At 40.4% G+C, this 14519-nt stretch overlaps 1 protein-coding gene across 2 annotated transcripts in view; it reads right to left on the reverse strand.

The window, feature by feature from the left end:
• Positions 1 to 3716: 3716 nt before the first annotated feature.
• LGI1 (leucine rich glioma inactivated 1) overlaps positions 3717 to 14519 on the reverse strand; it is a 61839-nt gene continuing 51036 nt past the window's right edge. For both annotated transcript variants that reach the window (XM_088476909.1, XM_088476908.1), the window contains 3 exons: positions 7634 to 7803; positions 6823 to 6987; positions 3717 to 6735 (listed from right to left, as the gene is read on the reverse strand). In XM_088476909.1, the coding sequence (XP_088333035.1) occupies positions 5915 to 6735; positions 6823 to 6987; positions 7634 to 7803 (1156 nt within the window). In that variant the 3' untranslated portion in view covers positions 3717 to 5914. The remainder of the gene's footprint in view (positions 6736 to 6822; positions 6988 to 7633; positions 7804 to 14519) is intronic.

The following is a 14519-nucleotide window of genomic DNA, read 5'->3' on the forward strand; positions in this document are numbered from 1 at the left end:
CAGTATGCTTCGGGTCATTGTCCATCTGCACTGTGAAGCGCCTTCAAATGAGTTCTGAAGCATTTGACTGAATATGAGCATATAATATTGCCCAAAACACTTCAGAATTCATTCTGCTGCTTTTGTCAGCAGTCACATCATCAATAAATACAAGGGAACCAGTTCCATTGGCAGCTATACATGCCCACGCCATGACACTACCACCACCATGCTTCACTGATGAGGTGGTATGTTTTGGATCATGAGCAGTTCCTTTCCTTCTCTTCTCTTCGTATCACTCTGGTACAAGTTGATCTTTGTCTCATCTGTCCATAGGATGTTTTTCCAGAACTGTAATGACTTTTTTAGATGTTGTTTGGCAAACTCTAATCTGGTCTTCCTGTTTTTGTGGCTCACCAATGGTTTGCATCTTGTGGTGAACCCTCTATATTCACCCTTGTGAAGTCTTCTCTTGATTGTTGACATTTACACATATACACCTACCTCCTGGAGAGTGTTCTTGATTTGGCCAACTGTTGTGAAGGGGTTTTTCTTCACCAGGGAAATAATTCTTTTGTCATCCACCACAGTTGTTTTCCGTGGTCTTCCTGGTCTTTTGGTGTTGCTGAGCTCTACGATGCGTTCTTTCTTTTTGAGAATGTTCCAAACAGTTGATTTGGCCACACCTAATGTTTGTGCTATCTCTCTGATGGGTTTGTTTTGATTTTTTAGCCTAATGATTGCTTGCTTCACTGATAGTGACAGCTCTTTGGATCTCATATTGAGAGTCGACAGCAACTGATTCCAAATGCAAATGTCACACCTAGAATCAACTCCAGACCTTTTACCTGCTTAATTGATAATGAAATAACGAGGGAATAGCGCACACCTGTCCTTGAAATAGCTTTTGAGTTGATAGTCCCATTACTTTTGGCCCCTTAAAAAGTGGGAGGCACATATTGAAACTGTTGTAATTCCTACACCGTTCACCCGATTTGGATGTAATTACCCTCAAATTAAATGTGAAAGTCTGGAGTTAAAGCACATCTTGCTTGTTTCATTTTAAAGCCATTGTGGTGGTGAATAGAGGCCAAAATCTGAAAATTCTGTCAATGTCCCAATATTTATGGGCTGCCAATTGAACTGGTTCCCTTGTATTTATTGATGATGTGACTGCTGACAATAGCAGCAGAATGAATTCTGAAGTGTTTTGGGCAATATTATATGCTCATATTCAGTCAAATGCTTCAGAACTCATTGGACGGCGCTTCACAGTGCAGATGGACAATGACCCGAAGCATACTGCAAAAGCAACCAAATAGTTTTGTAAGGCTAAAAAGTGGAATGTTATGCAATGGCCAAGTCAATCCCCTGACCTGAATCCGATTGAGCATGCATTTCACTTGTTGAAGACAAAATTGAAGGGAAAATGCCCCAAGAACAAGCAGGAACTGAAGACATTTGCAGTAGAGGCCTCGCAGAGCATCACCAGGGATGAAACCCAGCGTCTGGTGATGTCTATGCATTCCAGACTTCAGGCTGTAATTGCCTGCAAAGGATTTGCAACAAAGTATTAAAAAGTGAAAGTTAGATTTAGGATTGTTTAGTTTGTCCCATTACTTTTGGCCCCTTAAAAAGTGGGAGGCACATATAGAAACCGTTGTAATTCCTACACCGTTCACCTGATTTGGATGTAATTACCCTCAAATTAAATCTGAAAGTCTGCAGTTAAAGCACATCTTGTTTGTTTCACTTCAAAGCCATTGTGGTGGTGAATAGAGGCCAAAATATGACAATTCTGTCAATGTCCCAATATTTATGCACCTGACTGTATATAATATATATATATATATATATATATATATATATATATAACACAGAATTAATGAATTTGATAAAATTCAATATTAAAAAGCAGCAAAATATGGAGATACAGGTAATAAGGTGGAGAATTACCTGATTGTATCTACATATGGACCTTCAGATATAATGATGGAGGTTTACGGATACCTAATACAAGAACCCTTTTGTAGTAGCAGGTCTGGTGTGCTCCCCTTAGCAATGCTTATCACACTTCTGTCACCAGCCGCCAACCTTTCATCCACTTCCAGAATCTCGATAGTGGTTGAGTTCTGTAAGGAACTCAAGGTGATATGTATCAAAAGCTTGGAGAGAGATAAAGTACCAACCAATCAGCTCCTAACTGTCATGTTACAGGCTGTGTTTGAAAAATGACAGTTGTTGATTGGTTGGTACATCCACTTTATCTCTCTCCAAGATTTGATACATCTCCCCCAAAGTCACTCTACTTTTGCTTGCCCAGGTCCAAAAATCAGCTCTGGCATTAAAGCACACAGATACACCTCGGCGACAGCATGTGGCTCCTAGCGCCCTCTTCTTGGCCCCATTTTTCCCCAGTATGTGTAATAGGACTAAATGGGATCACATCGTGCCTTAAGCTGGGTACACACTTTGCGATATTTTTAATGATTTGCCCGATTCCTAGGGATCAGAGCGACAAATCGTTCAAATTGTCAAGTGTGTACGCACTGCGCGCGCTCCTGCGGCATTGTCCCTCGCATCTTCAGGTCGCTCCTACATGCAGCTCAATCTGACAATCTCGTCAGCGATTTACAGCAAATCAATCGTGCAGTGTCTACGCACTAACGGGCGACCGGGCGATACGTTAACATATAGTTAATGATGATGCGAATGAATGACGCACAATATATTGTTTGGTCATTTGGAACACTAGAGTGTGCCCAGAGTCTACTACGCATGCGCAGGTAGCCGAGGAAATGGTGCAGCCGCCATTTTCCCGGCGATTTCCTCACTGCGCATTCGCAAAACGCTGGAAAAATGGCCGCGGCGCCCACTTTCTGGTGTTTTGTGCAGGGCTGAGACACCCCACGCAGGACCTCGGAGAGGTAAGTATTAGATAATATGGGTGCAGGGTGTGCGTGGGGGCCCCCACTGGACCCAGGGGTCCGTGTGCACACCCTGCACCCATTATAGATACGCCCCTGGTGCACAGTATGTGAGAGTGGTAATATTTTGTAGTTACTGTTAATTACGGACTGACAGTAATGAAACGTGTCCAAGTGCCGTCCATGGGCATGTATTTAATGGGAAATTCCCCACTGGACGCTCCTGATTCAGCCCCGGTATCTGTTTGTCCAGACACTTCTCTACAGTATGTTACTATACCAAGCTGAATGTAGCAAAATAATTGACTGTATAATAGGTGTGATACAAGAAATGTCTTTCAAAAGTTAAAAGATAGGTTTTACTACAGTACTTAGCATAATTAACATTGTATGACTTGCATTTGTAGACTTATATAACCACATTTTGCTAAACACAACCAGATGCATCTGAAACCAGATCAGGGTGACTATTATTATATTAAGGGCATCAAAATTGCAGGGTTTCATAAGCATGGCAGCACTACTATGACACCATAATTGCTAAGTATACTGATGGCATTCACCACTGACTCATCGGTTTTCCCCTGAACTGTCGTGCAGTAGAAAGGGCGCGGAATGCTATTTTTGTGCAGGAACAATGAAGTATTTTGGAAACACCAAGGGGTATATTTACTAAAGTGCAGTTTACAAAAATGGAGGTGTTGCCCATAGCAACCAATCAGAGTCTAGGTATCATCACCTAGAAGGTACTAGATAAATGATAAGTAGAATCTGATTGGTTGCTATGGGCAACATCTCCACTTTTGTAAACCCACACTTTAGTAAATATAACCCTAAGGGGTTGATTCTGAGGTGTGGACAAAACAAACAAAAAAAAGCAAGTAACTTTCTGTCTGGAACAAACCATGTGGCAGGAGCGTTTCTATAATGGGTGCAGGGTGTCAGTCCAGGGGGGGCCCACACAGCACACCCTGCACCCATATTTTTAATGCTTACTACTCCGCCACCGGAGTCCCAAATCGGCGCCGGAATCAGCGATGTCAAAACTGCCTGGTCAATGGCCGCTGTGGCCATTTTCCTGGTGTTTTGTGCTTGTGTAGTAGGGAAAACATTGGGAAAATGGACTCGCATGAATATCTAGACTCTGGGCACACTCTAGTGCCCAGAGTCTACCGGTGCGTCATTGCCGGCCACCGAAGAGAGAGAGGAGGGGGTCCTGGACAGAGATCGCACACGGGCCCTCTCCTCTCTTGAAACGCCCCTGCTACGTGATTATGTAAGGGATGTGAATAGATTTATTTATTTTCATGTAGAGTAAATATTGGCTACTTTTGCATATAGCCTATAAAATACTGGATAGTGGATAGCATTATTTTTACAAACGTGGACACGCCACACTCAAATGTAAATCTCGCTGCACATTTTGGGGCCTATTTATCAAGATATATTCCCCAAAAACAGCTGTTCAAACAATATCAATAGGAACTGTGGTCTGTGATATCATTGCATATAATGAATGAGTTTTGATGTCATTACTTTATTATGAAAACGTACCTATTATATAGGAATAACACACAGAGAACTCCTTGGTGACTTCTAATGGCTTTAAAAGCTCCATTAGGGAAGATTATATATTACTGCATTCCACATCTGTAAGATATTGCTGCCACCAGATGGATTTTTTACTCCTGGAATGAATTCAAATATATTCATTTCATTCTCTATAAACATTAATATATATACTTTGTTTATGTATAAATGGTCCATGTAGCTTAAGTTCAGACTTTTTTTCTAATGGGGTAATCCATACTTGCCGACTCTCCAGCAATGGCCGCTCCCAGCCCCCTTCGCAAGAGAGGTCAAGTCTGCCCCCCCTCGTCAGCACACCCTCCCCAATTATCTGACGAAAATGGGTGGTCCGGAGGTATCTGAACACACGATTTGTGCTAAATTGCGTCATCGCAGCCCCGCCCATTGCTTTACAGTGCCGGAATTCATTGTTTGCTAAAATCAGTATAATAACATATAAAACAAAATAACAAAAATTAAATAAAGTACAAAGTAGACTTAGATTTTATACATAAATGTGAAATTTACATGTTCATTGATTTTTCATATAGTACAGTAAGTCTTTAAAAATGTTCCTCTAGTTTGTTAATTCATTACATGTGACCTTTGTATTTCTTGTCGTTAAAGCAGCAATCCCACATGAAAGATTTTTTTTTAATTCACAATTTAAGTACCTTTTAATCATGCATCTGATATTAATTTTGCTTGCTGTTCTAAAACAAATAATAATCTCCTTTTCAAATCTCTCTGTAGCACAAACAGAACGGGGCTGCCAAACACAGACAGGTTAGTCTGTGCAGGCTCACAGCTCTCAGCATGTCATATGATGGCAGAGGCAGGAGAATGAGAATGTCACAGTGAAGATAAAGCTCAGGGGGCATTCCAAAGCCTCTCTGCTCACTACATAATGTGTCTGTGGTTGCCATGGTAGTCCAGCATCATAAACCATTAACACAAGCCTGAAGGGGAAAACAAAAGTCATGGGACTGCTGCTTTAAATTAATCTCATCATAACTAGATAATCTGAAAATATAAGAAAAAGAATCCCTTTAGTGAATATGTATCTAAGACAGAAAATGTAAACATTTTATTTGGCAGTTTTCTTTCAGTCAGGTGAATAAATAAATGGAAAAGTAACATTATTTATATCTCTCTTGTCAGATGGACATATGCAATATACACAAATATGTACAAATTGTTAATGCAAAGACCATTCAACTATCAAGACTTTTGTTTGTTTGTTTTTTAGAAAAAAAGCACAACTCTCAAAACCACTATACATTACAAATTAATTAATGAGAAACAAGCAATGCTTCTGTTCTGGTACTCCCAACTTCTGAAGCCAGTCATCCAGATGGTTGTAAGAGTAAGACTTATCATGCATTTTGTTCATACTGTCCAGGTTAGAATTTTCTTTACAGTCATTAGAATTTCAGTGGTCATGCGCTCAAGTCAATTATAACATGTTCGTATATTTGCGTAGCTCCCTTAAAACTTGAAGCAAACAGGAAGTCGTGTTTGTCTATGGACACGTGTGTGAAGGACCTGGGTGCTTGGATATTCAACTCCTGAAATTTAACAAACTTTCCCTTATCCACATCCCAGTGAAACACCTGGGTAAAGGAATAATCACTCCCCAGGATGGCATATTTGTGGTTGTTAATTTGTAAAGGCTGGAAGACCATCGATCCACGAGATGGCATCCTTTGGATATCTGAAATCATTGAACCTCCTTCCCATTTAATAACTCTGGAATCCCCAATGAAACGCGTTAGGCAAAGATAGACGTCATCCTTGTTGGAAAAATGTTTAACGGCATACACATCCTCTGTATCCGGAATTTCCGCATGCTTAGAAAAATTATTGTACTTCTTGTTCCACTGGTAAATAATCGGACGTTGCGAGCTACTGGATAGAATCAGATGTGGTTTGTTGGCAATCTCAAGGTACTCCACATCTGTATCACGATACCACATGTGTACAGACTGGTGGGAATAAAATCCATTACCATTCCACTTGTAAATTGTAGTGCAACCAGCTTTTGAGCTGTCAGCAACCACAAAATACCAATTGTCATCAATCCTGAAAGTCTCGATGTCGTTGGGTTTACGGATCTTGATTACCTCGATGTCTTGAATTTTGATAAATTTGTTGGCAAATATGTCTCTTTTGTAAATGTGAGAACCACCAAATAGCTGGGCGACTATAACGTAGAGCTGCTTCTCAATGACTATGGGTTTACAGACCACTGTAGACGTGCCTGAGGGTGCAAAGAGATCTTAATTAGGCTAAAAGTATACATTGGTAAATCCAATGTAATTCATTACTCACTACTCACAAGGCCTACCTGTTATATTGTCGTAGTTTCTAAAAGACATCTCCACATGGTCCCATTCCAAGAAGACACATTTACCAGTGAAGGGTTGAGCGATGACCACATACTCATCATTCATATAGGTGAAGGTGTCCACCGACAGAGATTGATAAGGCAGGGAGTTATACATGGCGAATTCTGTTACACATACAATTTAAAGATTAGATTGCATGAAAAGCTACTAATAATGGATATGTTTATATAACAAGAACATGTCAATTCATAATTTACTGGCATACTGTATGTTCTCCTTTTTTTATGTAGAGAAAAATGGGAAGAATATTTCCAAAAGTGCAGATCTTTATGGCATAGTCACAATTTTTAGGGTTCAAAATTTGGTGATTGGCATCAACAGATGTGAGCATGGTTGAGCAGACAGTCATAAATTGGGAGGATCAGGAGAATGGACAATTTTGTCCTGATTTTTTTGATGTGGTATGTTGGGTTATTTATAGCTGTACCCAGCTAAAAACAACAAAAAAACCTGGAAAAGTTTTTATACTGTACACAAGGATTTATCAAATACAAATGGATCAGGTGCCAAAAAAAACTGCCGCACATCTATAGTGTACATTTAAAACAATACCCAAAACGATAAGAGTTTGGTCATCGCATTAATAAAAATTACGCCTCAAACGCTCATAACACTTGTTATTACAGGATATGGTAGCAAATGTTGTTTTATATATGTAATACTGCAGTTACATCTAGAGGGTGAGTATGAATGAATCCTGTATATTAACCATACACTTTTGCTCAGGTCTCAACTTCATTACTTATGTACCTGTGGTTATGCAGTCAAAATCTTTGGCGGACAGGCTGTTGATTTTACGTCCTTTATATTCAGGCGGGCTTTCACAATAAATCTGTTCTACTGTCGCGTTGGTTTTATCCAGCCACTCCACCAGCCATTTCAGTTTGCAGTCACAATGAAAGGAATTGCCCCTTAGGTCTCTGAAAAAAAAATAAATCACAAAATAAAAAGAAAAGTCACCAGTCCGTCAGGAAGTAATTTCAGATTTGTCAAAGCCCCTTTAGGAGAGCTAAAGCTGTAACTGTAGCACATGGCACTCTGCATGGCTAATTACATGGGGCAACGGCAGTGCCGCCTTCTCAGCCTTCTGTCCTGAGCAGCACCGCCACTCACACGCCAATTACAGCCTTGCCCCATAATCTGTGACACCAAAAAAGGGAATCTGCTCCAAAGCAACATGCACAGATATTCTGAACTATAGGCAGAAGGATCCAGAGTGTACTGAACATAAAGGCAATTAACTTGTTCAGTTTCACTCAATTGTATCACTAGCATTGAGCATAGCAGTCTTAAACCTGTGATTACTATATAGTTATCGTTGCCACGTCAACAAAGGTAGGCCATTGTTGGGTGGACCAACTGTTAATTAGCTACCAGTTCAACTTGTCTACCTGTAGTGTAAAGATAAATAACACTCATGACTCCATTGGACCACTTATGGAAATTCCTCTAGCTGGGAAGGGGGATGATTATCAGTGGTCCTATGCATTCAGATGATTCTACTGCATGGCGAAGATTGAACCAAAGTGTGTAAAGAGGCCGAGATTCAGAATAAGGCACCCGCACAATGGAATAGCTCATCAATATCTATATTTCTAAGCAACAGGGGTACTGCAGCAGTTGTGCTTTTCTATATCATTCCACCTTTCAACATACATCAGTTATTCCAGATAACAGAATCCTTTCAGTTACTGTTGTGTTTGAAACATAACATAAGAACGCAAGTCCATATACAAGAATTATTTAAACTAGAAGAGGGGATAAGTGAACCAAACAAGAAAAAAAGAAATCTCCCCCAATAAAGAGGTATTATTTCTGTTGGCAAATGGAACAGGAAGCATATCCACAGCAACAGAAGATAATTCAGAACAAAACCAAATATCCATAAGCAGAGAGATGAACATACCTAGGAACAGGAGAAATAAGCAAACAAATAAAACTATAAGAGCAATGTGTACAAATGCTAAGAGCTTAGGAAATAAAATCCCTGAACTAATTGCAATAATGACAAGGGATGATCTGGATATTGTGGCTATTACGAAATCAGGGTGCAATTAAAAACATGACTGGGACATAGCTATACCGAGTTATACTTTATTTAGGAAGGACAGAATGGGAAGAATAGGAGGAGTAGCAATGTATGTCAAGGAAAGCATAAATACTACGTTAATACATAGTATTGAAGAAAAAAACGAGATCCTTTGGGTGACTATAGAAAAGGGAGAAAGTGATTCTTGTAATTGGGGTGATCTACAGACCACCAGGTCAGGAAGAGGAACTGGACAATAAATGACTGCAGGACATCACTAAAATGGCATTAAAAGGAGAGGTTATAATCATGGGAGTTTTTAATCTACCCGATATAAACTGGGAGGTGTCTGTGGCAAGTTCCATTAGAAGTAGGGACATCCTGAATTCATTGCATGGAGCCTCTCTCCAGCAATTGGTGAGGGAGCCCACTCGGAAAGACGCAATATTAGACTTAAGGGGCCTATCCATTAGCAGATAAAATGAACGATTGAACAATATACTGTTCAATCGTTCATTATATCTGCTAATGGATAGGCCCTGAACGATGACAGATGCGCACTCCTGTGGCCGATAATCACATCTATCATCTCTCCAACATGTTGGTCAATTATCGCATACAGCTGTACGATATTAGCAATATCGTGCAGTTTATATGCAGTAAACAACGAACGACGAAAGATATTTTTTTAGAAAGCCACTCCCACGATACTCTGAATTCCTTCTTTAATGAATATTCAAACAATCATTTTAAAAAAGCCACTCCCTGAGTTATGTCATGCGATATCATTCGTCGTTTGCGATATCGTTTGCAAAATCGGTCATATACATGACTGATATCATTCAGCGCAGCCACCGGAATTTTCAAGGGATATCTTTTGTCTTTCATCACTCAGAAATACATCTGCTAATGGATAGGCCCCTTTAATACTTACAAATGGAGACAGAATATCTGATTTAAAAGTGGGTGAAAACCTGGGATCCAGTGATCATCAAGCAGCATGGTTCAGAATAAAGACAGATACTGACTCACCCCATACAAAAACAAAGGTGTTAGATTTTAGGAAGGCTGATTTTGCAGGGATGGGAAGACGTGTAAGCGAATCTTTGGCAGGGTGGAGGAACTTGAAAGGAATGCAGGAGAGGAGGGAAAATTTAAAAAGTGCAATAAAGGCAACAGACCTTTGTATCAAAAGGGTTAGAAAACCACAAGGAAAAGGAAGCCAGTGTGGTTTGGGAAAGAGGTAGCAAGTATTGAGAATGCAAAGAAGAGGGCCTTTAGGAAATACAGGTTGAGTCTCCCATATCCAAATATTCCGAAATACGGAATAATTTTGGCATGACTGAGATAATGAAACCTTTGATTTTTGATGGTTCAATGTACACAAACTTTGTCTAAGGCACAAATTATTAAAAATATTGTAGAAAATAACCTACAGGCTGTGTATATAAGGTGTATATAACATATAAATGCATTCTGTGTGTATATTTGGGTCCCATTCCCAAGATATTTCATTATGATATGCAAATATTCCAAAATACGGAATATTCCGTTATCCAAAATACCCCTGTCCCAAGCATTTTGGACATGGGAGACTCAACCTGTACAAGCAGACGCAAAATAATGAAGACAAAGAGGTGTATCTTGTAAAACAGAAGGAGGCTAAGAAAGTAATCAGATGTGCAAAGGCAAAAGCTGAGGAGAATGGCACAGTCAGTGGGTAAAGGGGGCAAAAGTTTTTTTAAGTATATAAGCGAAAGAAGAAAAACAAAAGGTGAAATAAAAAGACTAAAGACAGAAATAGGGAGTCTTTTTGAGGGAGACAATGTAATAGCTGATCATCTTAATAATTATTTTTGTTCAGTATTCACTACTGAGAGAGAGGGCAAGGCGCCACAGTTAACATAGGCAAACGCAGGGGGGGGGTTCCATCTGCCTGGAAACCCCCCCAGCCCACACCATGAGTACAATAGAAATAGTAATATAATAGAATTTTACAAGTGCTGCATGTTATTCTCACTATCACAAATGAAATAATTAGCACCACCTGTGGATCTTTTAACATGTATCAGTTAGTACTAAATAACCTGTGCATCAACTAGGAGATCTGGAAAACATTCACTGTTAGGGATGTGCTGCTATAGAGCCCAATATGTACATATATGTCCAGGACACCGCTAGGTTATTCTGCTGCTCCTCCAGGCTCCCGGTCTTGCTCTAATACTCTGGAATGATGCCCACATCTAAAATAAAAACATTCAGCTCAGGCAGGATAGCCCTACTGCCACATTTAATGGCTTATTATGATCGCTGGTCCTGTACATTATGAAATTATGACACACAATACACTTTGTATGACACATATTAAAGCTGGTTAAGTGCTAATTCTACCCTCTTCATGGACTGGCCACACTCACTCTAAAATCAAGCATTTGGAAACCCCCCTCTAGAAATACTGCGTTTGCCAGTGGTTAAGTTGCAGGTGTAATCAGAAAAATGAGGTAGGAATAAGTACATTTACAGAGGAGAAGATCCTAACAGAACTCTCAAACTGAAAGTGGATAAATCAGTGGGGCCAGATGGGATACATCCAAGGATACTAAAAGAGCTTAAAGGGGTGCTGGTAACACCAATAACACAATTATTCCACCAGTCACTAGCTACTGGAGTAATTCCAGAGGACTGGAAAGGAGCAAACGTCCCACTGCACAAAAGTGGAAGCAAGGAAGAGGCAAACAACTACCGACCAGTGCGCCTTACATCAGTAGTAGAGAAATTGATGGAAACACTCTTAAAAGAAAGAGTTGTAGATTATCTCAAATCAAATCCAGCAATTTGCAGGATCCCAAACAGCATGGATTTACTGGCGGGAGATCATGTCAAACAAATCTTATTGACTTTTTTGACTGGGTGACTAAGGAAATAGATAAAGGGAACCGGTATGAATTACCCCTGGACGACAGCGGCTGCCTGACATGGGTGAAAATCTTGATTGTCCCCATGTACGTATTTACAAACCCCCCCTAACCCTAACCCTTCTTAGGGGTGCCTAACCCTAACCTTCCCCCCAGTGACTAACCCTAATCCCCCCTCTGTGCCTAAACCTAACCCCCCTTCCCCGCCGCCTAAACCTCCTTAGTCCCCCAGGGGGGTGCCTAACCCTAAATCCCCACCGGGGGTGCCTAACCCTAACCTTCCCTCCCCCTAGCCTAACCCTATCCTCCCGGGGGGGGTGCCTAACCCTAAATCCCACCCGGGAGCCCTAAACCTAACCCCCGCAGCGGCGCCCGGCATCACTTCGATCGGGTTGCCGGGCGCCGGTCTCCCAGCGTCGGTAAAATGACCAGCGTCTAGATATAAACGCCGGTCATTTAACCCTCGCCGGGATAAAGCAGTCAGGAAGCCAGCCATCAGGATTACGTCCGCCGGCTTCCCGACTGCATACCAGATAAGGGGGGGGGCATAGATATAGTTTATCTAGACTTTAATAAGGCTTTTGACACTGTTCCACATCGCAGACTGTTAAATAAATTGGAAAGAATGGGATTGGAAAAGATCATGGCTGCAGGATAGGAAACAGAGACTTGTAGTAAACTGAGTGCAGTCTCAAGAGGGAAATGTTACCAGTGGAGAACCTCAGGGATCTGTACTTGGACCAGTGCTTTTTAATATCTTTATTTGTGACATTGCAAATGGTATTGAAGGGAAACTATGCCTTTTTGCAGATGACACAAAGGTATGCAACAGGGTAGACACACCAGGAGGGGTAAAACAAATGATTGAAGATCTAGGTAGACTAGAGGAATGGTCAAGAATGTGGCAACTACAATTTAATGGCAAAAAATGTAAGATCATGCACTTGGGTCTCAACAATCCAAAGGCTAAATATAGTATTAATGGCACTATACTGGTCATTACTGAAGAGGAAAGGGATCTAGGAGTCACTATTTCAGGCAAGCAAACATTGTAACAAAGCAATGAGGAAGGCAAGTCAGATGCTCGGTTGCATAGGGAGAGGAATCAGTAGTAGAAAGAAAGAAGTGATAATACCACTGTATAGGTCATTGGTACGTCCTCATCTCGAATAATGTGTTCAGTTCTGGAGGCCATATCTCAAGAAGGTTATTAATACATTAGAGACTGTACAAAGAAGGACAACTAAAATGGTGCAAGGTCTACACCACAAAACGGGGTAGAGGCTAAGACAGTAGAGCAATTTAAACATGGGAGAGATATAACGATATCCTTTAGAAGAAGTAAGGATCAATAAGAGTTGAAGTAACAATATGTTTAAAAATGGGGCAGACTAGATGGGCCAAGTGGTTCTTATCTGCCGTCAAATTCTATGTTTCTATGTTACAATGGGGATGAGTTGGTCAAATTAATTGGTATCAAGATGCCAATCTCTGCTACTTCTACTTGATACAGGTGGAAACGTATAAAACATGATTATCCTTCATCATGGAAATGGTCACATACACACGGGCAGCTGTTACTGTTGCTTGATCCAAACAGCCAGCTACAAGGACACTGTCAGATTTGGCCACACACGCTGATGGGATCCATGGTCTTGGCACATGATTTAGGGTAAACAGTGATATTGTTTTAGCTTGAACCATGCTCACCTCGTAGCCAGAATAAATGTACAGTAATAACCACTTATACTGAGATGAGGGGCTGGAATGGAGCATGATTCATTTCTCTTCAAAGCTCATATTTATCCTATAACAGATTTCCTCATATGAATTACTCTGCCAGTAAAATCTTTCCAGACATATAATTAATTAAGGGTTTCCATTAAACAAGTCTAAAAGAAAATTGTTTGTGGATTAAATGAAAGTGTAATTTGATATTCCATATCAACTGGGGATTACTGGCATAGTTTGAGTAACACAGGATTTTCTTGCTTTTAAATGCACCAATAGATACTACAGAAATGACAGATTCTTAGGTAATATTTACTTTTACAATGAAATCCTCCCTTGCTGGCCTGTAGATGGCTATTTAAAAAATATATATTAAAATGGTTAACACTGTAAATTGGTAATTCTTGCTTACGCTTGCACACCCAATGTTTTGATTGGATTCTTAAAATGACAACATATCAGTCTGCTAGGAACATGGGACATCATTGAGATACAAGGAACATACTGCAGAATATGTGACATCATTGAGACACAAGGAACATTCTGCAGAACATGTGACATCATTGAGACACAAGGAACATTCTGCAGAACATGTGACATCATTGAGATACAAGGAACATTCTGCAGAACATGTGACATCATTGAGACACAAGGAACATTCTGCAGAACATGTGACATCATTGAGACACAAGGAATATTCTGCAGAACATGTGACATCTTTGAGACACAAGGAACATTCTGCAGCCCATGGCAAGGTCACAGATAAAATATCCACCAACCAATCACTTTGATTCCTTTACAAGGGCTCGGACCATTTGTTCCAAACACACTCAAGTTTGAATAAGGCATTCCAACTTGTGTATATGAAATGAAAGCCACTCACTCCTTAAAGCTAGGGGCCCAAAGGCACTATCCAGGACCTAACTATACAGACTTTAGCCAAAATAAAAAAATTTTGCGC

This window comes from Taudactylus pleione, unplaced genomic scaffold, assembly GCF_031769625.1.
Source record: "Taudactylus pleione unplaced genomic scaffold, aTauple2 ptg000198l, whole genome shotgun sequence".
Taxonomy (NCBI): Eukaryota; Metazoa; Chordata; class Amphibia; order Anura; family Myobatrachidae; genus Taudactylus; species Taudactylus pleione.